We start from the raw sequence: 26,983 nt of genomic DNA, 5'->3' as shown, positions 1-26,983 counted from the left end.
TGTGTGTGTAGAGCAGATTACAAGGAACACAAAGGAACACAAAGGAAGAACAAACAACAGCAGACCTGCTGGTCCTTACGAGGCTGTTTGTGACAAGCTACACTAACTATCTAATCAAAGGTGGAAGATGAAGGACAGCAAAGGCGAAGGCTCCTCCCCACCCCCCCATCCCTCCAGCCAAAGCTCGCAGGAAAGGAAAAAGAACCATGCAGCATGAAAACGCATGGAATTTATGTAGGAAAGAGGAAAGAACTACCATTACTGCTACCATTAACCGGGCGATAAAAGCGGACAAGGACACCAGTATTCGAAAGAACTTAACGTTATTACGACAATGAATAATATCTTAGTTGCTGGTTGGATTCAAAACACTTGTCTAATCTATTCTTGAAGGCCGTAACTGTTGTACTATCAACGACATCACAGGGTAGAGAGTTCCAAACATTAACGACTCGATTGAAGAGGAAGTGTTTAGCTTCGTGCGACGAGAATCTTTTACCACTTATCTTCAAATTGTGATTTCTTCTTGTTCTATTTGATCGATCAATTGTAAAGTAATCTTCCGCTATAATATCACTGAATCCTTTGAACATTTTAAACACTTCTATTAGATCGCCTCGCATTCTTCGTTTTGATAGTCTGAATAAATTTACTTCTTTAAGCCTCTGTTCATATGACAAACTTCTCAACCTAGGAATCATCTTTGTTACTCTTCGTTGGACCCGTTCCAACTTTTCTATGTCTTTTCTGTAATAGGGAGACCAAAACTGTACCCAGTACTCTAGGAGGAGGAGGAGGAGGAGGAGGACAAGGAGGAGGAGGAGGAGAAAGAGGAAAAGAGAATATGTGAAAGGAAGGAGACGGAGATAAAAAGAGAAAAAAAAGGACAAATATATAACAATCACTAACAAGACACCTTTCACGCCTACCCAGGTGGACAGGTAAACACGGGGGGCGCGTACCCAGGTGAGGCAGCAGCAACAGGTGAGGCAATAAAGCTAATCAGAGAACTACAACAATAAATAACAGCAGTAACACATCGGGAGCTACCTAACTTTAGTCATCATTGTATTTCGACGTCCTACTTAAATATATGTTCATTCCTTCCTTCCTTCCTTCCTTCCTTCTTTCCTTTCTTCCTTCCAAACCAACCTAAATTTAGTCATCATTGTATTTTGACGTCCTATTTAAATATGTGTTCCTTCCTTCCTTCCTTCCTTCTTTCCTTTCTTCCTTCCAAACCAACCTAAATTTAGTCATCATTGTATTTTGACGTCCTATTTAAAATATCTGTTCATTCCTTCCTTCCTTCCTTCATTCCTTCCTTCTTTCACTTCTTCCTTCCTTCCTTCCTTCCTTCCTTCTTTCACTTCTTCCTTCCTTCCTTCCTTCCTTCTTTCACTTCTTCCTTCCTTCCTTCATTCATTCATTCATTCATTCATTCACTTCTTCCTTCCTTTATTGTTTGTTTATTTATTTTTGGATTCGAAAGTTCTGCGCATTTTTTTTTATTCTGTACATTTTTTTTCCTTATATTTCCGGGGTTTTTTCATTTCTTTAATATTCCTTACATGGTGGTTGCTCCCCGTCAACAGGTTAAATGGGGTTATGAGCGCTATAGTATCCCACGGGAGGGTGAAGGGGGGGGGACGGCCCTAAGCCTTATCTCCTAAAGTTAGCAGCGTGTCTCCAAGGGCTGGGTGAGGAGGGGGCGCCGCGCCGTTCCTAGACCTCATAAACAGAGGGATGGAGTCGGAATCGGAGTATAAGAGTCGCAACATAAATATTTCCTGGAGTAGGAGTCACAAACTTAAAATGGACCTAGAGTAACTGTTTGGGGTTTTGTTAGTTAGTTTAGGGTATCTTCAAACACATGATAGCCAGCACCTTATGGGATAAATTAACAAAGAATGACCTCCCTTTGTTGTATAGAAAGTCTCATTAGTAAGGAAGCTTATATGAATTTTCTGAGTCAAGACCTAGAGTGACTGTTTGTGGTTTTGTTAGGTTAGGTTAGGTTAAGTTTAGGGTATCTTCAAACACATGATAGCCAGCACCTTATGGTATAAATCAACAAAGAATGACCTCACTTTGTTGTATAGAAAGTCTCATTAGTAAGGAAGCATATTTGAATTTTCTGAGTAAAGACCTAGAGTGACTGTTTGGGGTTTTGTTAGGTTAGGTTAGGTTAAGTTTAGGGTATCTTCAAACACACGATAGCCAGCACCTTATGGTATAAATCAACAAAGAATGACCTCACTTTGTTGTATAGAAAGTCTCATTAGTAAGGAAGCATATATGAATTTTCTGAGTCAAGATGTGCAGTAACTGTTTGGGGTTTTGTTTGGTTAGGTTAGGTTAAGTTTAGGGTATCTTCAAACACATGATAGCCAGCACCTTATGGTATAAATCAACAAAGAATGACCTCACTTTGTTGTATAGAAGATCTCATTAGTAAGGAAGTATATATGAATTTTCTGAGTCAAGACCTACAGTGACTGTTTGTGGTTTTGTTAGGTTAGGTTGAGTTTAGGGTATCTTCAAACAGACGACAGCCAGCACCTTGTAGGATAAATTAACAAAGAATGACCTCACTTTGTTGTATAGAAAGTCTCATTAGTAAGGAAGCATATATGAATTTTCTGACTCAAGACCCAGAGTGACTGTTTGGGGTTTTGTTAGGTTAGGTTAGGTTAGGTTAGGTTAGGTTAGGTTAAGTTTAGGGTATCTTCAAACACACGACAGCCAGCACCTTATAGGATAAATTAACAAAGAATAACCTCACTTTGTTGTATATAAAGTCTCATTAGTAAGGAACCATATATGAATTTTCTGAGTCAAGACCTAGAGTGACTATTTGTGGTTTTGTTAGGTTAGGTTAAGTTTAGGGTATCTTCAAACACACGACAGCCAGCACCTTATAGGATAAATTAACAAAGAATAACCTTACTTTGTTGTATAGAAAGTCTCATTAGTAAGGAAGCATATATGAATTTTCTGAGTCAAGACCTAGAGTGACTGTTTGGGGTTTTGTTAGGTTAGGTTAGGTTAGTGGGCCGCCATGAGCATCAATAGGAGTCACTTAAACAATCCTTCCTGCGCCACCACCGGGCTAAGGTACATTCACTAACAGTCCCCTAAAACTGAAGTCTAAAGAAGCAACAATAACCAGCCTAAAAAAATAAAAAAAAAACGACGTCACAGGCAAACTTGTAATTTCTTCTCAATCTCAAAGTTCCCGAAAATTCCCAAAATGCCCATGGAAAGTTTCTCAGTTCAAATTTCCCGGGAATTTTACAACCCTATAAATAAGTAATATACACTCAGAACAAAAACAAAACAAAAACAAAAAAAAAGAAAAAAGGAAAATGAGTGAAAAAAAAAAACAGACTACAAAAAAATCGAAAAAACACACACACATTAAAGAGACCGAGACAAAGAGTTGGATAGAAAAAATAAATAAATAAAACAATCCAATACACGTATATTACATGACACAGAAACGGGCGTCCAATCAATTCTGAAAACCCTGAAACACAAGGAAACAGAATAAAACACACATGAGGGGAAGGAAGGGGAAGGAAAGGGGAGGAGGAAAGGGAAGGAGGAAAGTAGGGGAAAAAAATAAGGGGAGCAGGAAAGAGGAGGAGGAGGACAGGGGGAGATAGGGAAGAGGAAAGGAAAAAGGGAAACAAATGAAAAATAGAGATACAGATTAAAGAAGGAAGGAAAGAAGGGGGAGGAAGGAGGAAAGAAAAAGGGAGGAAGGGGAAAGAAAAAGGGAGGAAGGGAAAGGGGAAAAGGGATGGAAAAGTAAAAAATAAGAGGAAAACAAATCAACAAAAAGGAAATAGACAAAATGGAATAAAAGGAAGGAGAGGAAGAGAATAAGGAAAAGAAGGGGAAAGAAAGAGGAAAAAGAAAAGAAGGAAATAAAAGGAAACAGATGAAATGGAATAGAAGGAATGAAGAAAGAAAAGAAGGGGAAGCAAGGGGAAAGAAAGAGGAGGACGAAGGAAAGGTGTGATGGGGAAAATAGAAGAAAGGAAGAAAGAAAGAAGGGGAAGGAAGGGGAAAGAAAGGGAAGGATGAAGGAAAGGCGTGATGGGGAAAATAAAATAAAAAATAAATAAATGAAATGAAACAGAAGGAAAGAATGAGGAAACGAGGTGAAGGAAGGGGAAAGAAAGGAAGGGAAGGAAGGGGGAAAGGGGGGAAAACTTGAAAATAGAATAAAGAAGAAAAATACATAAAAGGGAAGTAAGGGAAGGGGAAGGAAAGAGAGGGGAGAAAGGAGGGAAACATGTGAGAACCATTATGTTGCAACGATCGAACACACACACAAACAAACACACACAAAGGCAGGTAAAAGCAACACACACACACACACACACACACACACACACACACACACACACACACACGAACGGGTCTATACATAAGTGACTCAGAGGGGTTTACACACACACACACACACACACACACACACACACACACACACACACACACACACACACACACACACACTTCACAAGGCTTTTAGTACGAGCTGTGGTGGTGGGCTTTTCCATGGGTAGTTTTATGACCTTGGTGGTAGTTCGACAAGGCTTTTCTACCATGAACCTCAAGATAATGAACCCATGAGAACCAGATTAATCTCTTTTCCTCTATTTACAGATTATTTGACAGGGAGGATGAGAGCAGGTGAGGACTGAGGAAGAGGAGAAGAGTGGGATAGTTGTGAGGCCCTTGGAAATAGTTAATGTAGAAAGGAAACACGAGATAACAAGAAGAGAAGAAAAGGAAGGGGAAAGAAAGAGAAAGAAGAAGAAGGGAAGAGGAAAAGGAGGAAAAAAGAGTGAGATAGTTGTGAGACCTTAGTGGAAATAGTTAACGTCGAAAGGAAAGACGAGAAAACAAGAAGAAAAAAGGGGAAAGAAAGAAAAAGAAGAAGAAGGGAAGGGAAAAAAGGAGAAAAGAAGATGATGGAAACTTTTGAGAAGACAAAGCTTAGTGGAAATAGTTAACGACGAAAGGAAAGACGAGAAAACAAGAAAAGAAGAAAAAGATGGGGAAAGAAAGAGAAAGAAGAAGAAGGGAAGGGGAAAAAGGAGAAAAGAAGATGATGGAAACTTTTGAGAAGACAGAGCTTAGTGGAAATAGTTAACGACGAAAGGAAAGACGAGAAAACAAGAAGAAAAAAGAAGGAGAAAGAAAGAAGAAGAAGAAGGGAAGGGGAAAAAGGAGAAAAGAAGATGATGGAAACTTTTGAGAAGACAGAGCTTAGTGGAAATAGTTAACGACGAGAGAACAAGAAAACAAGAAGAAAAAGAAGGGGAAAGAAAGAGAAAGAAGAAGGGAAGGGGAAAAAAGAGAAAAAAAGATGATGGGAACATTTGAGAAGACAGAGCTTAGTGGAAATAGTTAACGACGAAAGGAAAGACAAGAAAACAAGAAGAAAAAAGGGGAAAGAAAGAAAAAGAAAAGAAAAAGAAAAAAGATGGAAGCGTTTGAGAAGACAGAGCTTAGTGGAAATAGTTAACGACGAAAGGAAAGACGAGAGAACAAGAAAAGAAGAAAAAGAAGGGGAAAGAAAGAGAAAGAAGAAGAAAGGAAGGGGAAAAAAGAGAAAAAAAGATGATGGGAACATTTGAGAAGACAGAGCTTAGTGGAAATAGTTAACGACGAAAGGAAAAATGAGAGAACAAGAAGAAAAAAGAAGGGTAAAGAAAGAAGAAGAAAGGAAGGGAAAAAAGAAAAAAAAGATGATGGGAACATTTGGGAAGACAGAGCTAAGTGGAAATAGTTAACGACGAAAGGAAAGACGAGAGAACAAGAAGAAAAAGAAGGGGAAAGAAGAAGGAAAGAAGAAAAGGAGAAAAAAAGATGATGGAACGTTTGAAAAGACAGTCCTAGGTGAGCCATAGAGACAAAAGGGGTAACTCTTAACATATGATCAGGTAACAAGAGGTAAGAATCAAGGTGTGTTTAGATATCTTATAAGAATGAATACAAAAAAAAAGAAAGGAAGGAAAAGGGAAGCAGGTGATATAAAATAGTAGGGCATAAAACAGGGTAATTATTGTAGATGCCAGAATTAATGAAGAGATAATTACAAGCAAACATACATACATACATACATACATATACATTAACATACTTCCATACACAAACACACACACACACACACACACACACACACACACATTGATCTAATAGTAATTAAATGCAAATGTTAGAATGTAGTGATTAATGAAGAGAGAGAGAGAGAGAGAGAGAGAGAGAGAGAGAGAGAGAGAGAGAGAGAGAGAGAGAGAGAGAGAGAGAGAGAGAGAGAGAGAGAGAGAGAGAGAGAGAGACACACACACTCACACACACACACACACACACACACACACACACACACACACACACAATGGATAGCCGCTATATATGTCGGACAAAGGAAGAAAGGAGGAAAGAAAATAAGAGAAAACGGGAATATTGAATGAAATGGAAGACACAGACAGGCAGGCAGACAGACAGACAGACAGACAGAAGAGATTAAGAGAAAACAAAAAAATGAAGGAAAATTAAAGAAAAGCAAACATAAAAACAATGAAATGGAAAATAAAAGAAAGAAAAAAAAAGAAAGAAAGAAAGGAAAAAAGTAAAAGAAAAAAGGAAAGAAAGAAAAGGAAGAAGAAAGAAAGAGATAGAGAAAAAAATAAGAAAGACAAAGAAAAAATAGAAAGAAGAAAAGACAAAAAAAAACATCCTGGGAAAAAATAGATAAAAAGAAATTAAAAAAAAAAGAAACAAAGAATTATACAAACAAACAAACGAACAAACAAAGAGTAAACAAAGAAAGACAAAAAATAATTAACGTCATTGGCTGTTTGAGGTTATCATTGGAGGAGGAGGAGGAGGAGGAGGAGGAGGAGGAAGAAGAAGAGGAGGAGGAAGACGAGATGAAGGAATATAAGGAGGAAGAAGAAAGAGAGAAAGAGGAGGAAAATCAGATGAGAAAGCAGGAAGACAAGAGGAAGGAAAAGTAAGAGAAAGAGGAGAAAGGAGAAAATGGAGGAGAAAGAAGAAGAAGAAGTAGAAGAGGAAGAGGAGGAGGAAAAGGAGGAGGATGGAAGAAACATGAGGGAGTGAATTTGATGGAGGAGGAAGAGGAACGAGAGAAGAGGAGAGTAACGGAGGAAAGGGAGGAGGAAGAGGAGGAGGAGGAAGAGGAGGAGGAGGAGGAGGTAGGAAGACCCAATCCGATGCGGTGGCGCAATTAGAAACTTGACACACACGCACACACACACACACACACACACACACACACACACACACACACACACACACACACACACACACAGAGGAACAATGAGGATAATATGATAATAAAATAATAATAAAATAATAATAAAAACAATAAGATAAATAAGAATGAATAAATGAAAAGGAAGTAAAGAGCATAGGAGAAAAGGAGGAAGAATAGGAAAAAAATAGAAAAGAGAAGGAGTAGAAGGAATTAAGGAAGAGAAGAGAGAAGTAAAGGAAGAATAAGAAGAAAGGAAGGAGGTAAAAGGAGGAAAATAAGAAAGGAAAAGGAAGGAACAGAATGAGGAAATACAAGAAAGAGGAGAAGAAGGAAGAAAAGAAGAAGAAAAAGAAGAAGAAGAAGAAGATGAAGAAGATGATAAATAAAAGAAGAAAAAGAAGAAGAAGAAGGAGAAACAAAAAGCAGAAGAAAAAACAAAAAGAAGAAGAAGAAGAAGGCAAAGAAACAAAAGATGAAGAAAAAAAAATGTGAAGAAAAAAAAGAAGAAACAAAAAGAAGAAGAAGAAGAAGAAGAGGAGGAGGAGGAGGAGGAGGGGGGGGACTCATCACTCACACACCAACAGGTCCCCGACAAGGCGCCTCCACCTGTCCTGATGCATAGTGTATTTACCTGAGTCTCCGCATAATTACCGCTAAGCACATGCAGTTCATTATGGATATTAACATCTGTGGCGCGTTCTCTCTCTCTCTCTCTCTCTCTCTCTCTCTCTCTTCCTTCATTTCCTCCCTTTTCTCCTTCTTTCTCCTCTTTCCTTCCCTTTCTCCACTTCTTTAATTTCCTCTTTCCTTTCTCCTCCTCCTCCTCCTCCTCCTCCTCCTCCTCCTTCACAGTTTTTTCCTCCTCCTCCTTCTCCACAAATTTCTCCTCCTCCTCCTCTTTCTTTTCCTATCTCCATATTTACTTATCTTCCTATCTCCATATTTACTACCTCCTCCTCCTTCTTCTTCTTATATATTCTTCTTTTTTCTTGCCCACTTCCTCAGTCTTCTTCTTTTCTTCCTTCTTCCTACCGGCCTCTTGCAGACTCCTGCGTTCTTATGTTCTTATGTTCTTATATTCTTCTTTTCTTTAATCATTTCTCTCTATACGCCTCCATCATCAACATTATCCTTCATCACTTCTCCTCCTCCTCCACCACCTCCTCTTCTTCTTCTTCTCCTCTTCCTCCTCCTCCTCCTCTTCCTCGGGCAACGTCAGGGTCAGAGCGTCTATATATAAATGAATACGTGATGATGTAATAAATGAGAGAGAGAGAGAGAGAGAGAGAGAGAGAGAGAGAGAGAGAGAGAGAGAGAGAGAGAGAGAGAGAGAGAGAGAGAGAGAGAGAAAGGGGAGGGGGACACAGTACTTAAGATCTGACACTGATACAAACAAACTAAATTATGTAATCTCCCCTCCTCCTCCTCCTCCTCCTCCTCCTCCTCCCATATACCTTACACACAGGGACGTGCACAGGTAGGTTGCCCAGGTTGTCTGAGCAACTGCCGTTTTGCCCTTCTCGGCTGATGTTGCCCTTCTGAAAAATAGTGTTACGAATGTGTGTATTTTTTCCTAATATTATTTCCTCCAGGGACGTTATTATAGTCCCCGTTTTCTATTTTTACCCTCCCTCCCCTAGTGCTGTTGCAAAAGTAACCAATGATATTTCCGCTTCCAACAAAACATTATTACACTGAAATTACCTATTTAAATATAAGTATTCATCAATCTAAAATTATTTTAACTATTTTCTCACATTTGAAAACTTATAATATTAGCTATCTAGCTAGTTAATTCATTCCCGCCAAAACGTACTTGAAGCGTCCCTCGCGGCGTCACAGTCACTTCCCCCGCGACCGTCGCGACGCCTTCACACACGTCCCCTCGCAGGTAAAACTCCCCCATATTCACCGTATTTTGTATAGTTAATAACCTTCGATAACATGTGCTGCTATAACAACTAGTGAGTTAAGGATCCCTAGAAGGCTGTGATAACTATGAATCCCATATTATACAGTTGACCGGGTGAAGTGAGGCATGTTGGGTATGATAGGCTGGACTGCTTGCATCACCCGCAGCCCAACACCCACCCTTCATACCGACTCACGATTTGCTTTTTTGTTCTTTGCTGTGCTGTGGGTTCTACAAAACGCTTTCGAACTACACAGTGTTGTGAAAAAAAAATTGTTTGCAGAAGTGGTAGTTTTATATGCAATTGATTGTGTAGAGTGCATTTATAGTGATGAATAATAAATAAAAAAAAACAGCTTCCTTCCGTGTGATATGAGCACTTCAGAGTAACCGCTGACGGTTACTCTGAAGTGCTCATATCACATATCCTCTTTTGAACGTTTGCACTGTCAGCATATCCCTTATGTAAATATGTATATGGAAGTAAGCAAGTTTATTTTTTTCAATTTACCTAGAAATAGTGAGCTCAAGTGCTGAATTTTTGTTTTTGCTTATTTGTAATATTCTAATAAAGACAGTGTGCATAAAGTGCAAAGCCTGTTAGGGTGTTTTGTTGTTGTTGTTGTTGCAGTTTGTGTGTGTGGGGGGGGGGGGGGGTTCCCTTTTTTCAGGTTTGAGCAACTGCCCTCTAAAATTCCTGTGCACGTCCCTGCAGTTACACATGTTCCTTCCTTATTGCTATTCACCTTTACCTGTAACACCTGCCTTTAGGGAATGTTAATTAAATCGTATAACAAGCGTCTATAACCTCGTCGATGCGTAAGTGAATCAAAACATCGAAACACCTGACTGTAAGAGAGCCGGGTAGCGTAGTCTTCTCTGTGTGGGTACGTGGCGCCCTCTCTTGAACGGGCCAGGTCAGGTTAGGTTAGGTTAGGTTAGGTTAGGTCAGGTTGTTACATTAGGTTAGGTTAGGTCAGATTAGGTTAAGTTAAGTCAGGTTAGGTTAGGTAGGTTAGGTTAGGTTAGGTTAGTTAGGTCAGGCCAAGTTAGATTAGGTTAAGTCAGGTTAGGTTAGGTTAGGTCGGGTTAGGTCAGGTAAGGTCAGGTCAGAGTTAGATTAGGTTAGGTTAAGTCAGGTTAGGTTAGATTAGGTTAGGTCGAGTTAGGTTAGGTTAGGTCAGGTCAGGTCAGATCAAGTTAGATTAGGTTAGGTTAGGTTAAGTCAGGTTAAGTTAGATTAGGTTAGGTCGAGTTAGGTTAGGTTACGATAGGTTAAATTGGAGTACTCTAAGGTAATTCTGAGTGGGAATCATAATGAGAGTATTTTCCAGAACACCCCGAGGTTAGTTTCGAAGCTACAGCTCTCTTCCCTCAGGGGCCACGTACCCGTAGAGAGATTGGGAATATGCGAGCCGGGTAGGACACGTAGCAATGGGTTTTAATTTGGATTAATTCAGATTCAGCAAAGACACGGACAGGAATTGCTTTACTAACAGAGTCGTGAATTGTGAAACAGGCTCGGCAGTCATGTTGTGAACGTCAATACGATAAATACATACAAGAGGAGATTGGATAAGTGCATGGATAGTGACGTTAAGGTGGGGTCAATAGGTTCACATGAGCTGCCTTGTATAAGTCTACCGGCCTCTTGCAGACTCCATACGTTCTGATGTTCTTAATTTCACTAGAACGTTTCCCTTTCCTTCATCTCTACTCTGATAAACATGATGAATAAAAGATAAATGAATGAATAAACGGAGAGAAAATAAGCATTGAAATCAGAAAGAAAAGAAGGAAAGATAGGAAGGAAGTAGAGAGATGAGAGAAAGAAGGAAAGGAAAAAAGGGAAGGAAGAAAATGACAGGACAGATGTGTGTGTGTGTGTGTGTGTGTGTGTGTGTGTGTGTGTGTGTGTGTGTGTGTGTATCGGAAATCAAGTATGTATTTCTACGTCATTGCAGTTATTTCCATTATTCATATCTATTGATTTATCTACTCTCTCTCTCTCTCTCTCTCTCTCTCTCTCTCTCTCTCTCTCTCTCTCTCTCTCTCTAATTCTTTCTTTCTGTTCCTCTTTTCTTCCTACCTTTTCTTCCCTCTTTTCTACTTCCTTTCTTTCTTTCTTCACTTTTCTTTTCATTATTATCTTTTCTTCATTGTTTCTTTCTCCCTTTCTTCACCTATTTATCTTTTCTTGCTTATTTATTTTCTTTTCTTTCTTCACCTTCCTTCTGTTATCTTTTCTTGCTTATTTCTTTTTTCTTTCTTCACCTTCCTTCTGTTATCTTTTCTTGCTTATTTCTTTCTTTCTTCACTTTCCTTCTATTATTAATCTTTTTTTCCCCACCTCTCTGTTTTTCTTTCTTCCTCCCCTCCTTCCTTTCTTTCTTTCTTTCTTTCCTCCCTTCTTCCTTTTCTATTTATTTACTTTTTTTCTTTTTTTCATTCTTTTTCTTTCTTCCCTCCCTCCTTCCTTTCTTTCTTTCTTTCTTTCTTTCCCTCCATCCGTCCCTCCTTTATTTCTTTCTTTCTGTCTTTCTTTCTTACTTTCTTTCTTTCTTTCTTCCCTCCATCCCTCCTTTCTTTCTTCCTTCTTTCTTTCCTCCCCTCCTTCATTTCCTTATTTATTTACTTCTTCCTTTTTATTCATTCTTTCGTTCTTCTCTCCCTCCCTCCTTTCTTTCTTTCTTTCTTTCTTTCTTTCTTCCCCTCCATCCCTCCCTCCTTTCTTTCTTCCTCTCTTTCTTTCCCTCTCTTCTTTCCTTTGTTTTCCCACAACTTAAAAATCGACTAACACCAAAACACGAAGAAGAAAAAGGAAGAAAAGAAGAAAAAAAGTGCATGAATATATAAATAAAAGAAAGAAAACGACACCGGAACACACACACACACACACACACACACACACACACACACACACACACGAGAGAGAGAGAATTCAACCAAAATTAAGCAAAAAAAAAAAGGGGGGTGAATATTACATGAACAGAATGAAAGGGGAGAATGAGAAGCGTTTGTGTGTGTGTGTGTGTTGCGTGTTCTTAAATGGCTTTCTTTTGATAGTGATGGTGGTAGTGTGTGTGTGTGTGTGTGTGTGTGTGTGTGTGTGTGTGTGTGTGTGTGTGTCATTGCGTGTTCTTAAGTGTGTTTTTGGCAGTGGGAAAAGGGGGGTGATAAGTGTGTGTGTGTGTGTGTGTGTGTGTGTGTGTGTGTGTGTGTGTTCACGTTCATTGTGCTAGAAAAGATTCGTCAAACAACATACCTACCACTTTGCGTACCTGTCTGATTATAGCTTTAATTTTCTTCTGGTTATCCTTCTTTTTCTTTTCTTTTTCCTTTCCTTTGATCACTAACCTGTCATGCTTTGTACTCACCTTGCTTACCTGTTAATTAGTGTGTTGAACAATCTCATTTACCTGCGTTTTTTCTTAATTAATTTGCGTACCTTTCTAACTGTAACCTTTAATTTTCTTCTGATTTTCCATTCTTTTCCTTTTCTTTTTCATCGTCTACCTATCAACTTTCTACTCACCTGTACCAGCTAATTGACTTGCCTACCACCAGGGTCATAAAACTACCCTCCATGGACATGCCCGCCACAACTCCTATGAAAGCCTCGTCTAATATGTGTGCACAGCAGAAGCAGAAGCGAGCTCTGTGTATTAATGGCCGCCCTGAGCTATTTATACACCATCACCATCACCACCACCACCATCACCACCACCATCATCATCACCACCACCACCAGTAACCCAGTCAGCCGTCATCGCGAATCTATATTTAAATTTATTGGCGTTCACAATAATTTAAACCATCCACTCAGCCATGGTCAGTTAGTTAGTCAGTTACTCAGTCAGCCGATCAGTTAGTCAGTCAGCCAGTCAATTAGTTAGTTACTCAGCCAGCCAGTTAGTCATTAGGTTAATCAGTCAGTCAATCAGCCGGTCAATCAGTCAGTCAGTCAGTCAGTCAGTCAATTAGTTAGTTAGTCAGCCAGTCAGTCAGTCAATTAGTTAGATACTCAGCCAGCCAGTTAGTCACTCGCTCAATCAGTCAGTCAGTCAGTCAATCAGCCGGTCACTCAGTCAGTCAGGCGTCCACTCTCGCTCACACACTGTCATTCGTTAGTCTCAATAAGATTATACAAACACAAAAGAGATGAAGAGGAGGAGGAAGAGGAAGAGGAGAAGAGAAGAGATACTCGAGTCAAATGCGGTTGGTAGGAATAGAGAGAGGGAAGAGGAAGAGGAGGAAAAAAGGGAAAGTGGCCTGAAGGAGGAGGAGGAGGAGGAGGAGGAATGACCTGAAGGACGTGAGAAGAGTGATTGGAAAGTCTCTCTCTCTCTCTCTCTCTCTCTCTCTCTCTCTCTCTCTCTCTCTCTCTCTCTCTCTCCTATTAGTATACAAACTTCTTCCTCCTCCTCCTCCTCCTCTCAAGGTAAACACACACACACACACACACACACACACACACACGAACTATTTAACAATCACTCCTATCGTTCAATGTTAGGTTCTGGCCCCCGTCAACCCCCTCCCTCCCCCCATAACAACCATAACTACTTAACAAGCTGCCCACTTCACACCTACACAAGCTATTTAGTTAGTTAAGAGGTAACTAAGCGTGGAAATAGGAAGAGAATTGTTCAAGACAGAAGAAGGGATGGTCTATAGCTTACTAATATAAAAAAAAGGTAAAATGTCCAACCCTTCCTTCATAACGTAACAAGCTAGTCATTACAAGATAAATACAGGAAGAAGTAGGATAAGAACCACCGTTGCCAGATAGATTATCGTACTCAGATCATCGAATTTACCGGTTTCTGACCCATAAATATTGCCAAGAAACACCAGTAATCAACCATTTTAATGATAACTATATACAAAGTCAATTATTGGGGTGGAGGAGACAGGCAAATATAAGAGGCTGAGTACGACAATCTGGCAACGTTGATAAGAACTGCTTTAAGACAGACGAGGAAGCGGTGTATTATAGCCTACTACCAATATAAAGGGAGGAATGAATAAACGAGAAAATAACCGCACTCCACATCACACACCCTCGTGGAAATCAAGTTAAGGCGAAGTAAATAAAGAAAGAAATAGGACGTGGATTACTTGAGAGCAGCGGATCACAGACTTTTCCAGGCTGGCCCCCCTTAATTGCCAGGTAGGTAGGTGTGTGTGTGTGTGTGTGTGTGTGTGTGTGTGTGTGTGTGTGTGTGTAATAATGATAAAACAATGCTAAACGGCTTATCATCATTTACAATTTACATAGTTATTAGGCTACCAGGAAATTACCCCCCCCCCCCCACACACACACACACCCACACATGCAAACACACACCTTTCTCGGTATTTGGTGTGCTGGAAACTGAAAACGAGATTAATAAACAAACAAGTATTTCATATGTATTTCAGCTTATCCTGAGTGTTTCTGACATAGCTAGATTGCTTTCAATTACTCTTAATGCCACCCTGCCGAGCCCTCTTGAAACGCCAGAATTTTATCTTCATTATACTCCTACACGACCTCTGCGCGTAACGAAACACACGAGAAATTAATCCAGACAAGGAAAGGTTTGGCCGGCGCCGGGGGATCGAACCCGCGACCAGCGAAACGGGAGAGCCACCCTTTAACCACTCGCTGCACTGCACTCTTTCCTCAACCCCCAACCCCCCAGATCTTTCTACCTCCCCCAGGTGAGCTAATTCCCAGGCTGTTGGCATTTCTCTAAAAGTCAAAGGAGGTCAAAATCAGGTCAAAAATCAGGTCAAAAGGAAAAAGGGAAAGAGGGAAAGGAGTGGGAGAGGAAGGCCACAGAATCTTACCAATCATTCCACTCGTCTAACTCATTACCAGCTATTGCCACTAACCTTAAAGTCACAAAAGGTCAAAAACAGGTCAAAAATCAGGTCAAAGGAAGAAGGGAGAGAGGAAAAGGAGTGGAAGAGGAAGGCTAGAATCTTACCAACCATTCCACTCGTCTGACTCTTATTCCCAGCTATTGTCACTAACCTTAAAGTCACAAAAGGTCAAAAACAGGTCAAAAATCAGGTCAAAGGAAGAAGGGAGAGAGGGAAAGGAGTGGGAGAGGAAGGCTAGAATCTTACCAACCATTTCATTCGTCTAACTCTTATTCCCAGCTGTTGCCACTAATCTAAAAGTCACGGAAGGTCAAAAACAGGTCAAAAATCAGGTCAAAAGGAAAGAGGGAAAGAGAGAAAGGAGAGGGAGAGGAACGCCACAGAATCTTACCAATCATTCCACTCGTCTAACTCTCATTCCTAGCTGTTGCCATTGATCTAAAGTCACAAAGGTCAAAAATAGGTCAGAAGCGAGGTCAAAGAGATGGGAACCGGGAGGGAACGTGGAGGAAGAATAACGAACTTTGGGAATGAAAATGATGTAAATGTAATGCAATGTAAATGATACGAGCCGTTTAGCATTATTTTATCATTATTACACACACACACACACACACACACACACACTATAAAAAGAAATGAAGGAACGGTTTATAGAGTACTAATATAGGAGGGGAGTCAATTAAACAGTAAAATTGGAGAGTAGCCTACTGTTGTCTGCATTGGGGAAGCTTAACAATCTAACTACCCACTCCAATCCACCAATACGAACCACTTAACTGATAAATGAATGAGAAAACAGGATGAAAATATAACCATTGCTTCAGACAGAGACGAATGAACGGTCCAAGAAGCGCTATTATGGTAGAGTCAAGAGGGGAAATAAATAAACAAGGTATTACCGGTTAAGAGTTCTTGTCTGTCTCAGGGAACACCGACGTACTTAATTGCTTCTTTTTTTTCTTTTTTTTAGGAAAGGGGGTGAAGGAAAGGAGTTAGAGGAAGGTAAAGTAGGAATGGAAGGACAGTAGAAGTAGACAGAGTGGTCACTTGCATCCTCACTCTCTGGTTAACTTTTAAAACTGAAGGTTGATAGAGGGCAGCACTGTCCCCCCTCCACCCCCCCACCCACAGTAGACTCCACCCCCCTCCCTCCTCTGTCGCCCGGCAATTCAATGTATACCTCTCATTTTCGTATCTAAAAGGGTTGTGAGGCAGAGTACTGTGGTGTGACATTCGAGTAATTCAAATAAGTTAGTATGGAGACATTGCAGAGGAGAAAACATTTATCGCCTTGTTTTATTTCCTGCAAAATGAGGTGGCTGTTGGAACTACCTGGCAACTCTGATTTATGTTCCTCTGTTTATAAAAATGATGGAAAGGTGGGTTGATATGACATTCGAGTGATTCAAATAAGTTAGTGTGGAGATATAGGGGAGGATAATACGTTGTTCATCTTGGTTTATTTCCTGCGAAGCGAGATTGATGTTGGAAATACCTGGCAACTCCCTCAATTTCTGCTCCTCCTCTGATTATGAAAATTATGCAAATGTGAGTTTATTCAGGCTTCTAGTGATGTGTGACCGTTCTATAGTGATCTGACTAAACCCGTGTATCGATTGTATTAGCTTCAGCTTGGGATAAATATTGATATAGTTAGTTATTTAGTTCATAGTTGATAAGTCAGATGAAGTACGATGTTTAAAAGATATAACCCCCGCCCACATTGACAAGAACCTTTCACACAGACAAATGGAAGTAAAAAAAAATAAATAGATAGATAAATAAACACTAGACTAATAAACATATCAGATCATTGTATTTACGTAGTCTGTCTGTATCTGTCTAACAAAGAAAACGCAGTCAGACCCACTATAAAAATAAATTATAGCGCTAACCTACCCACCCTCCCATTTTCTTTAGCCTAGTAAATGTGTTGGTAGCCTAATAGTTATGTAAATTGTAAATGATAATATACCGTTCAGCATTATATTTTATCATTATTGCACACACATATCTTTAACCTACACACACACACACACACACACACACACACACTGCCCTCAGCAAGCTATTTTTTTTTTCTTTTTAGTAGGGGAGAGCGTTCACCTGTCGCCTCCCCTTCCTCCCTTAATGGACAGATCAAATCCTCCTCCTCCTCCTCTTCTTCCTCCTCTTCCTCCTCCTCCTCCTCTTCCTCCTCCTGGCGTGAGTGCTTATCCATGGAGGTTTATATATTTATTCATTTATTTATTTATTTATTCTTTCTTTTCGTTAGTCAATATTTAATGTATTATAAAGTGGACTGAATATTAATTGGTCTTTTAGGGATGATATTGTGAAGGGTAGATTTGTTGAAATGCTGAGGGTTCTTTTTTCTTTCTTTTTTCACTTTTTTTCTCCTCCTCCAGTTCCTTCTTCTCCTCCTCTTCCTCCTCCTTTTAACTAAATCTCCTTCGCTTCCTGATCCTCCTCTTTCACCTCCTCCTCCTCCTCCTCCTCTTCTTCTTCCTCTTTCCATGTTTTCGAACTTACAAATTTACTTTAGTTATTTTTCCTTCCTCCTCTTACTCCTCCTCCTCCTCTTAAATCTGCTTCTCATCCTCCTCTTTCACCTCCTCCTCCTCCTCTTCTTCTTCCTCTTCCTGTTTTCGATATTCCAAATTTACTTTATTCTCCTATTACCATCGCCTCTTCCTCCTCTTCTTCCTCCTCCTCTTCTCCTCCTCTTAGCTAAATCATCCCATATCCTCTTCCTCCTCCTCTCCGAACCTCCCCATCTCCTCCATTCTCTTCCTCCTCCTCCTACTCCCCCTCTTCCTCTTCTTCTTCCTCCTTCTCCTCCTCTTCTTTCTCCTCCTCCTCTTAGCTAAATCATCCCATATCCTCTTCCTCCTCCTCTCCGAACCTCCCCATCTCCTCCATTCTCTTCCTCCTCCTACTCCCCCTCTTCCTCTTCTTCTTCCTCCTTCTCCTCCTCTTAGCTAAATCATCCCATATCCTCCATATCCGAACCTACCCAACTCCTCCATCCTCCTCCTCCTCCTCCTCTTCCACTCATTAATTAAAGCCGATCATGAGCTCATTAACGAGTCATTAGGGGAGTCATTAAGATTATAAGTCTATTTGAGCAATAATAATATCAGAGGGGAAAGTAACTGGATGGCTGAGGCAAAACAAGAGGGTCGGTATAGGCTACTCAATCGCTTCCCCCTCATCGGTATAGACTACTCAATCGCCTCCCTCTCTCGCCTCAACTACATCCAAATACCGAAAAAGGAGATCAGTCGGTATTTAGTGTTTCTGTAGGTTTATGGTACAGAGGAAAGGTCAGACTACCACCAAGGTCATAAATGTATCTCTGGAAATGCCTAGAAACTCCTATATGAAAACTTTGTCGAATATGTGTGCTGGGATATCTCTCTCTCTCTCTCTCTCTCTCTCTCTCTCTCTCTCTCTCTCTCTCTCTCTCTCTCTCTCTCTCTCTCTCAACAAATCAACAACAACAATCTCTCTCTCTCTCTCTCTCTCTCTCTCTCTCTCTCTCTCTCTCTCTCTCTCTCTCTCTCTCTCTCTCTTTTACCTCTATTTCAGCCTTGTCCTTCACATTCCCTGCTTCTTTTTGTTCCTTAGATCACTTTTTACGTTATTTCGTGGTGCCATTTCGAGTTAAACACTAATATATATAAAAAGAGTCACTTCCCGGGCGAAACGAAGCACGTCTCGCTGCCTCGCCACGTGGGATGACACTGAGGTATTGTGGGTAGCCTGCGTTCGTTAGTGATTTTTTTATTTTTATTATTATTGTCATTATTTCGGCATATAAGTTTATTTCACATCATCATTTCTTTCTCTTTATTTCTTTTGGGTTGACAGCGTTCGTTTGTGAGTTATTATTATTATTGTTATTGTTATTATCATTATTATTGTTTCGGAATGCTTCTATCGTTAAGTGTGTTTTTATATATATATGTATGTACGTTCATTTTATATCAGCATTTATTTTTTCATAGTTTACAATAGGTAGGTAATTTCATAACTTTGGTTCAGCTGGAAAAAAGTTTAATATAATAGAAGGAATTAGGTACAAATTTCTATACTCTTATCATTAGTAGTTCATTTCCAAAGTAATTTATATACGTAACAAGTTCCTCTGTTTTACTCATTGAAGCGAGAAAACAGCTGACTCGACCACACAGACAGATAGATAGATACGTAGATAGATAGATAGATAGGTAGATAGATAGATAGATGGATAGATAGATAGATAGATAGATAGATAGATAGATAGATGGATAGATAGATAGATAGATAGATAGATAGATAGATAGATAGATAGATAGATAGATAGATAGATAGATAGATAGATAGATAGATAGATAGATAGATAGATAGATAGATAGATAGATGGATAGATAGATAGATAGATAGATAGATAGATAGATAGATGGATAGATAGATAGATAGATAGATAGATAGATAGATAGATAGATAGATAGATAGATAGATAGATAGATAGATAGATAGATAGATAGATGGATAGATATATAGATAGATAGATAGATAGATAGATAGATAGATATTGTTTACCGACCACATAGCAGACAAACAGATTTTTAGAATATATATTAGACCTATAGCTTGAGAGAGAGAGAGAGAGAGAGAGAGAGAGAGAGAGAGAGAGAGAGAGAGAGAGAGAGAGAGAGATCCGTTTGTGGCAGTTATTCTTAGCAACAATAAAAAGTGACCTAGAATCTACACGATCAAATAAGAAATGCCAGACAGCAGAAAAAACTACGAGACATCACGGGAAGAGATTTATGAGAGATCGAGACTTATAAGCTTTTGTCCTCCCCTTTCCGCCTCGCCACCAGAACAGACACAGTAATAATAAGCAAGTGGGAGGTGCATAGGAAGACGTCAGACTCATATATTTAACGCTGACACCCTTTCTTTCTAGCATTTAATTCATCATAGCACATTTTAGCAGTATTGTTGTTATAGGGCTCCCAAGTTATCGTACAGACATAGTATCGTATTATCTTCTAACCGCGACTAGAGTGAATGATTCCTATACCGCAACCACTAAAAAATCAGGAAAGAAACTCAAGGGAAAAATTAGTCTTCTGGTAAAGTAATACATGGATAAAATTTAGTATGGAAGGTCAGGGAAACATCGTACGTCCGCCAGCATACTGCCCCAAACTCTTGTACAGATAACATCATATTATCTTCTACCCTTAGCTATATATTGACATCCCTAGTAACGACAAAAAATATCATTGAAACTAAATAAAGGACATAAATCTATTGGGAAAGTGAGATACAAGAGGAAATAAGGGTAATAGGGATAACATGTATAGTATCGTATCATATTATGTAACCCATAACTAAGGGATATATACACATCCTAAAAACCTTAACAACACCACTAAAACCAAAGAAAGACCATTAAGTCACCGGTAGAGTAATACATAAAGAAATAAACTAGTAAGCAAGGTCAGAGGTAATCATCGTATGTCTGGCAGCGTCTTTACCGGTGGCCTTACACGAGTAGGTACGAGATGGAGTCTTTCTCGTTCTCCTCATATTTATCACATTTACACGCTATTTACGCCCTTTTACGGTGATTATTCGTGTACATGAAGACCTTAAGTGTGCGGAAAGTGCGTGAGTGCAGTGCTAAGTGAAGAGAGGAGTGTGTGAGAGGAGGAAGAAGGAAGAGAAGGAGGACTGCAGACGATGGAAGGAGAGGAGGAGGAGGAGGAGGATCAGCTGTTTTTTGTGTTGTGTTTTATTATTTTATTATTGATGTGTTTTTTGTTCGTTTTCTGCTTCTTTTTCTTGTTTTTCTTCTTGTGTTGTCTTGTCATGTGTTGGATGGCTTGTTATTCTGCTTTCTGCTTCTCTTTTTTATTATTATTATTTGTGTTTTTTGTTTATTTCCTTTTTTTCTTGTTTTTATTCATTTGTTGTTTTGTTATGTGTTGTGTGATTGTTATTCTTCTGTTCTCTGCTTCTCCTCATTTCTATTTCTCTCATATCCACTCTTTATTCTCCTCTTCCTCCTCCTCTCTTCTTTCTTTATTCTCCTCTTGTCATATCTCCTCTTATTCTCCTCTTCCTCCTCCTCTTTCTTCTTTCTTTATTATCCTCCTCTTCCTCCTCCTCTTTCTTCTTTCTTTATTATCCTCCTCTTGTCATATCTCCTCTTATTCTCCTCTTCCTCCTCCTCTCTTCTTTATTATCCTCCTCTTGTCATATCTCCTCTTATTCTCCTCTTCCTCCTCCTCTCTTCTTTATTATCCTCCTCTTGTCATATCTCCTCTTATTCTCCTCTTCCTCCTCCTCTCTTCTTTATTATTCTCCTTGTCATATCTCCTCTTATTCTCCTCTTCCTCTTCCTCTTATTGGTTCTCCCCTTGTTTCTTCATCATTGTCTTCCTCTTCCTTTCTTTCTTCATTATTCTGTTTTCTGCTACTCCTCTTCCACCTTTTCCTCCTCCTCCTCCTCCTCTTCTCCTTTCTTCTTTTCTTCTTTCGTGAGGACAGTGTGAGGAGAAAGGAGGAGGAGGAGGAAGAAGTACAGATGATAAAGGAAGGAAGAGGGACAATTAACAGTCATTCATTTCTCTCTCTCTCTCTCTCTCTCTCTCTCTCTCTCTCTCTCTCTCTCTCTCTCTCTCTCTCTCTCTCTCTCTCTCTCTCTCTCTCTCTCTCTCTCTCTCAAAAGCACGTGAGTGAATAGATATTTTTGGTGTCATCAGCTGCTGGCAAGTGCATGAGTGTGTGTGTGTGTGTGTGTGTGTGTGTGTGTGTGTGTGTGTGTGAGAGAGAGAGAGAGAGAGAGAGAGTACTGTGGCAGATATAGTATAGTCCTCCTTGTCATAGGTATCACAGGTGTCCTTATCAGTAAGCACCTGTGTCCTGTCACCTGTGTACCAAGTGTATCTGGCTCCAGTGTAAAGTGTCCCTCGTTTCTGCAAGTGTCCATTTCCTTAGCTCGGTTTTTTTTTTTTTTTTTTTTTTTTTTTTTTTTTTTTTTTTTAGGTAAAGATTGATATCATTAACACACTGATATCTCGTTTAATTAGTAGAATATACATATGCAACAACAGAAGAACAGGTGATTAAGTAAGAGATTAGATACTATCAGTGCATTAATTAAACCAATCAATCTTTGTTTTTAGATTTATTGTTTTATGTATTTATTTATTTAGTAAGAGTGAAATTGCAATAGGTCACTGTCTGATAGAATGGGAAGGGCAGCCGCATGGACTGTCAGGGGTTAAGTCGGCAGGTGAGTGAAGCAACGCACCTCCTGGCTTATGCTCGCTGTTGGTTAAGTGGTCATTCATCATCAGGGTATATAATGTTGATGGCGATCTCTTAGTCTCATAAATAATTCTTGACTAAAAATGCGACAAGAGATTATAAATACTGTCCATTAGGTTGTATTTACGGTGTCTTGGTTAGGCTGGTTAGTTAGTGTTAGGGTAATGTTAGGAGTCTCTTAGTCTCATAAATAATTCTTGACTAAAAATGCGACAAGAGATTATAAATACTGTCCATTAGGTTGTATTTACAGTGTCTGGGTTAGGCTGGTTAGTTAGTGTTAGGGTAATGTTAGGAGTCTCTTAGTCTCATAAATAATTCTTGACTAAAAATGCGACAAGAGATTATAAATACTGTCCATTAGGTTGTATTTACAGTGTCTGGGTTAGGCTGGTAAGTTAGTGTTAGGGTAATGTTAGGAGTCTTTTAGTCTCATAAATAATTCTTGACTAAAAATGCGACAAGAGATTATAAATACTGTCCATTAGGTTGTATTTACAGTGTCTGGGTTAGGCTGATTAGTTAGTGTTAGGGTAATGTTCGGAGTCTTTTAGTCTCATAAATAATTCTTGACAAAAAATGCGACAAGAGATTATAAATACTGTCCATTAGGTTGTATTTACGGTGTCTTGGTTAGGCTGGTAAGTTAGTGTTAGGGTAATGTTAGGAGTCTTTTAGTCTCATAAATAATTCTTGACTAAAAATGCAAAGAGATTATAAATACTGTCCATTAGGTTACATTTACGGTGTCTTGGTTAGGCTGGTTAGTTAGTGTTAGGGTAATGTTAGGAGTCTTTTAGTCTCATAAATAATTCTTGACTAAAAATGCGACAAGAGATTATAAATATTGTCCATTAGGTTACATTTACGGTGTCTTGGTTAGGCTGGTTAGTTAGTGTTAGGGTAATGTTAGGAGTCTTTTAGTCTCATAAATAATTCTTGACAAAAAATGCGACAAGAGATTATAAATACTGTCCATTAGGTTGTATTTACGGTGTCTTGGTTAGGCTGGTAAGTTAGTGTTAGGGTAATGTTAGGAGTCTCTTAGTCTCATAAATAATTCTTGACTAAAAATGCGACAAGAGATTATAAATATTGTCCATTAGGTTGTATTTACAGTGTCTTGGTTAGGCTGGTAAGTTAGTGTTAGGGTAATGTTAGGAGTCTCTTAGTCTCATAAATAATTCTTGACTAAAAATGCGACAAGAGATTATAAATACTGTCCATTAGGTTGTATTTACAGTGTCTTGGTTAGGCTGGTTAGTTAGTGTTAGGGTAATGTTAGGAGTCTTTGTCTCATTAATTCTTTACCAAACACATGGCAATAGGTTATAGATACTGTCCACTAGGTTGTGTTGATGGTGTGTGTGTTAGGTAACGTCAAGGAACATTTATTTATTCATTTCTCTCTCTGCTTTTCTTCATTCATTTCCTCTCCCTCTCTTTTCTCTCCCCACTTCCCTTCATCGCTATTTCTTCCCCCTTACTTTTAATCTCTTAACGGGGGAAGAGAGGAAAGGGGACCAAGAAAAGGAAAAAAAAGAGATGAAGAGAAATGAGGGCAAAGGTTGAGAAGAGAAATTAAGCAAAAGTAGAAGAGGTAAGGAGAGAGGAGAAAGTTAACGGGAGAAGAGGAGAGGAAAGGAGAGAAGAGAAGAGGGAAACAAAGAAGGGGCGTGGGGAAAGTAGAAAATTGATTAACTACAACACAAAGATACAAATAGTGACATAAGAGTAATCAAGCTAAACTTTATATTTGCCATCATTATTCATTCATTTACTAGTCCAACTTCGTACCCCATTTTTATTTTTATTTTCATCTTATTTTTGGCACCAACATTAATTTTCACTTGACTCGGGGGTGCCAAGAATGTGTGCGCATGTGTGTGTGTGCATGTGTGTGTGTGTGTGTGTGTGTGTGTGTGTGTGTCCTGGCTTGAATTCATTGCGTCACTCTCAACAGCACTTGTTAATCTAATCATTCAATGGAGTAGTATCCCTTATCTCCTTCTTCTTGGTAGCATGGTCAAGGTCTTCTCCTTACCGCTCACTCCTAATTAGTAGCTTCTTATGTCATCGAACAAGAGAAAGTTCATGCTTGTAATCTCTCACTTAAGATCAACAGTAACCTTTTTCTCTTTCCATTTGTTCCTAAATAATCTTATAGTCCTCTCTTTCTCTCCATGTTGTGTCTGGTGCTCGTGTGATGTGTCTGAATCTCTCCTCTTCAAGCTTTTGGGGCATATTTTAACCCGTCCACTGCGATTAGCACGGATTTGGCTTTCACTGGTAGCCTGGTAACATATAATCCCAGGTCTTTCTCTGCCCCTGTGGTGGATAGTGGAGTGTTTCCCATGTGGTATTGGTATGCTGGATTTCCTCTCCCAAGGTGCATGACTTTACACTTTTCTTCATTGAATTGTAGCAGCCACTTTTTGTTCTATTCCTGTAGCTTGATGATGTCTTCTTTTAGGAAATCCACAGTTAAGGGGTGATCAGTAACCCTCTTTTTTATTGCAGTTGTTCCTTGATTATCTTCTATCCCTCTCTCTTTTGAGTGGAATACTGTTACCTACTTATCTCTCCCTTTTGGCAGCGTCTTGGTCAAGGTCTTACTACTTACTGTTCATTGTTTTTTCTGTCATTATACAAGAGCAGACCCAAGCTTATCCCTCGCTTAAGATCAACAGTAACCTTTTGTCCAGTGGTTCCCAGCGTTTTTGCACTTTCGACCTTTCTCCCTAAATCTTGAAACCCACATGACTCCCTGATATCAGAGGTTCGTTTTACACGTTATTTAATACACTAATTTTCACCCTTAACCAGCCCTGACATGCCCCATAAGATACCCTGAAGGTTCCTCTTAACAAACCAGCAGACTAAACACATAGAAAACACTCTCAAAATGATAGCCTAGAAATATCACTCTCCCAAACTGATTCTAGTTAGGCTTCACGACCCCCACCCCTACCCAATCCACCACGACCCTATAGGGAGTTACCGCCCACCAGTTGAGATCCCCTGCATTAATTACTCCATTAGAGATCATTCAGACATGCAACAATAAGTTCTGTCCTGTCCAGAGGAAAACGTTGCTATCTCGTTTATTATCTAACTCGGGGTTGATACACGGCCCCCTGTGAAGGCTGATAATCCCTCTCCAATATCTTATCTGCTGTTGATGTTCCCATTCCAATAAGGGATTTGTGGGGGGTATTCAATTTAATGCAAGCTGATAGTGAATGTGACAACCTGTGTGTGTGTGTGTGTGAGTGTGTGTGTTACTTGTGATATACTAGGAGCGAGCTATACTCATGGGGTCCTGTCTCCATATCACAGTTTATTAAGGTTATCTCTAAATTCATGAACAGTCTTTGCGATGTCTTCTTGTAGGAAATCCGCAGTCAAGGGGTTAAAGAATCAGTAACTCTCTTTTATTGCAGTTGTTCCTTGATTATCTTCTATCCCTCTCTTTTGACCGGAGTACTGTTACCTGCCTCTCTCTTTTGGCAGCATCTTGGTCAAAGTCATTCCAGGTGTAGGTGGATCTCGGATGAAAGTTATGTTGTGTGATATCTCTCAGGCACCTTCTGTTGCTCTATTTGTTTTCCTGTCCTCGTGTATTTCATCTTTGTTGAACATTTCCATTTCCTTCACTGCCCTGTACACTGTAATCACATCTCTTCCTCTTCTCCTTGGTATGCAAACTAAATTTCTACCATTTTTCTTTGTATGTCATGTCTCCCTATCTTGCCACCATTTTTGTCCGTGCTCTCAGAAGTCTTTTTATATTCCTATTTTTTTCTTTCTGTCTGGAGACCACAGCACTGTTGCATATTGTGTGTTTGAAATGAGCATCATGTTAAGGTTATTTATGAATGAATGTCATACTTTATTGGGTTATAACTACATATTTTCGGTAAAGATTCATTTTAATACCACGCCAGTATATCATTACCTAACTTATCCCCTATTTTCAACAATAAATAATCCTTGAATTGGATTTTGAAAGCGTTTCCATGATTGTTGAACGTTTGTAGAAAAGATATATGAAGAGCTATTGATGTTTCGTAAGGTAGGTAATGAAATACTGGCACAGTACTAAAATGAATCTTAACCCATATTTTCTGTTAAGGAGATGATGATAAGTTGTACAAGAAATAGATGTAAAGAAATGTCATTGAGTCTAACATTAAACAAAGTGTACCTAACCAAACATTCTATCCTCATTCAATCTAACATCAACCAAATCCACTCTACCTCTACACCTAACCTAATCTAATCTATCACAAGTCCAGTTCCCTCTCTGTCTATCTATTATTTATTGAGAGAGAAAAAGATAAAGACACAACAACCCATCCCTCCTTCCCTCTTCCCATCATGTACCCATCACTACCCATCATAGACCCATCATTACCCACCCTCATTTCCACAGTGCACCCATTATCACCCATCTCCTATCATGTAGTACCCATCAATCACCCCATTAACACCCCATCACCCACCCATCACCCCCCTTTCTGCATTGCCACCCCATCTCCCACCCATTACTGACCCTCCCCATTACC

At 39.5% G+C, this 26,983-nt stretch overlaps 1 protein-coding gene across 3 annotated transcripts in view; it reads left to right on the top strand.

Annotated features, from left to right (window-relative positions):
* The first annotated feature begins 20,582 nt into the window (after positions 1-20,582).
* LOC126980665 (mitochondrial glutamate carrier 1-like) overlaps positions 20,583-26,983 on the top strand; it is a 24,768-nt gene continuing 18,367 nt past the window's right edge. The window contains exon 1 of one of the 3 annotated variants that reach the window (XM_050830765.1): positions 20,583-20,633. In XM_050830765.1, the coding sequence (XP_050686722.1) occupies positions 20,598-20,633 (36 nt within the window). In that variant the 5' untranslated portion in view covers positions 20,583-20,597. Of the gene's footprint in view, positions 20,638-20,683; positions 20,707-26,983 lie in introns of those variants that run through there. The other 2 variants (XM_050830776.1, XM_050830784.1) reach the window with 2 other exon arrangements.

This window comes from Eriocheir sinensis, chromosome 4 (genome assembly GCF_024679095.1).
Source record: "Eriocheir sinensis breed Jianghai 21 chromosome 4, ASM2467909v1, whole genome shotgun sequence".
Taxonomy (NCBI): Eukaryota; Metazoa; Arthropoda; class Malacostraca; order Decapoda; family Varunidae; genus Eriocheir; species Eriocheir sinensis.
Note: the sequence above shows the minus strand (reverse complement) of the source record. Positions and strands in the feature narration are given on the sequence as shown.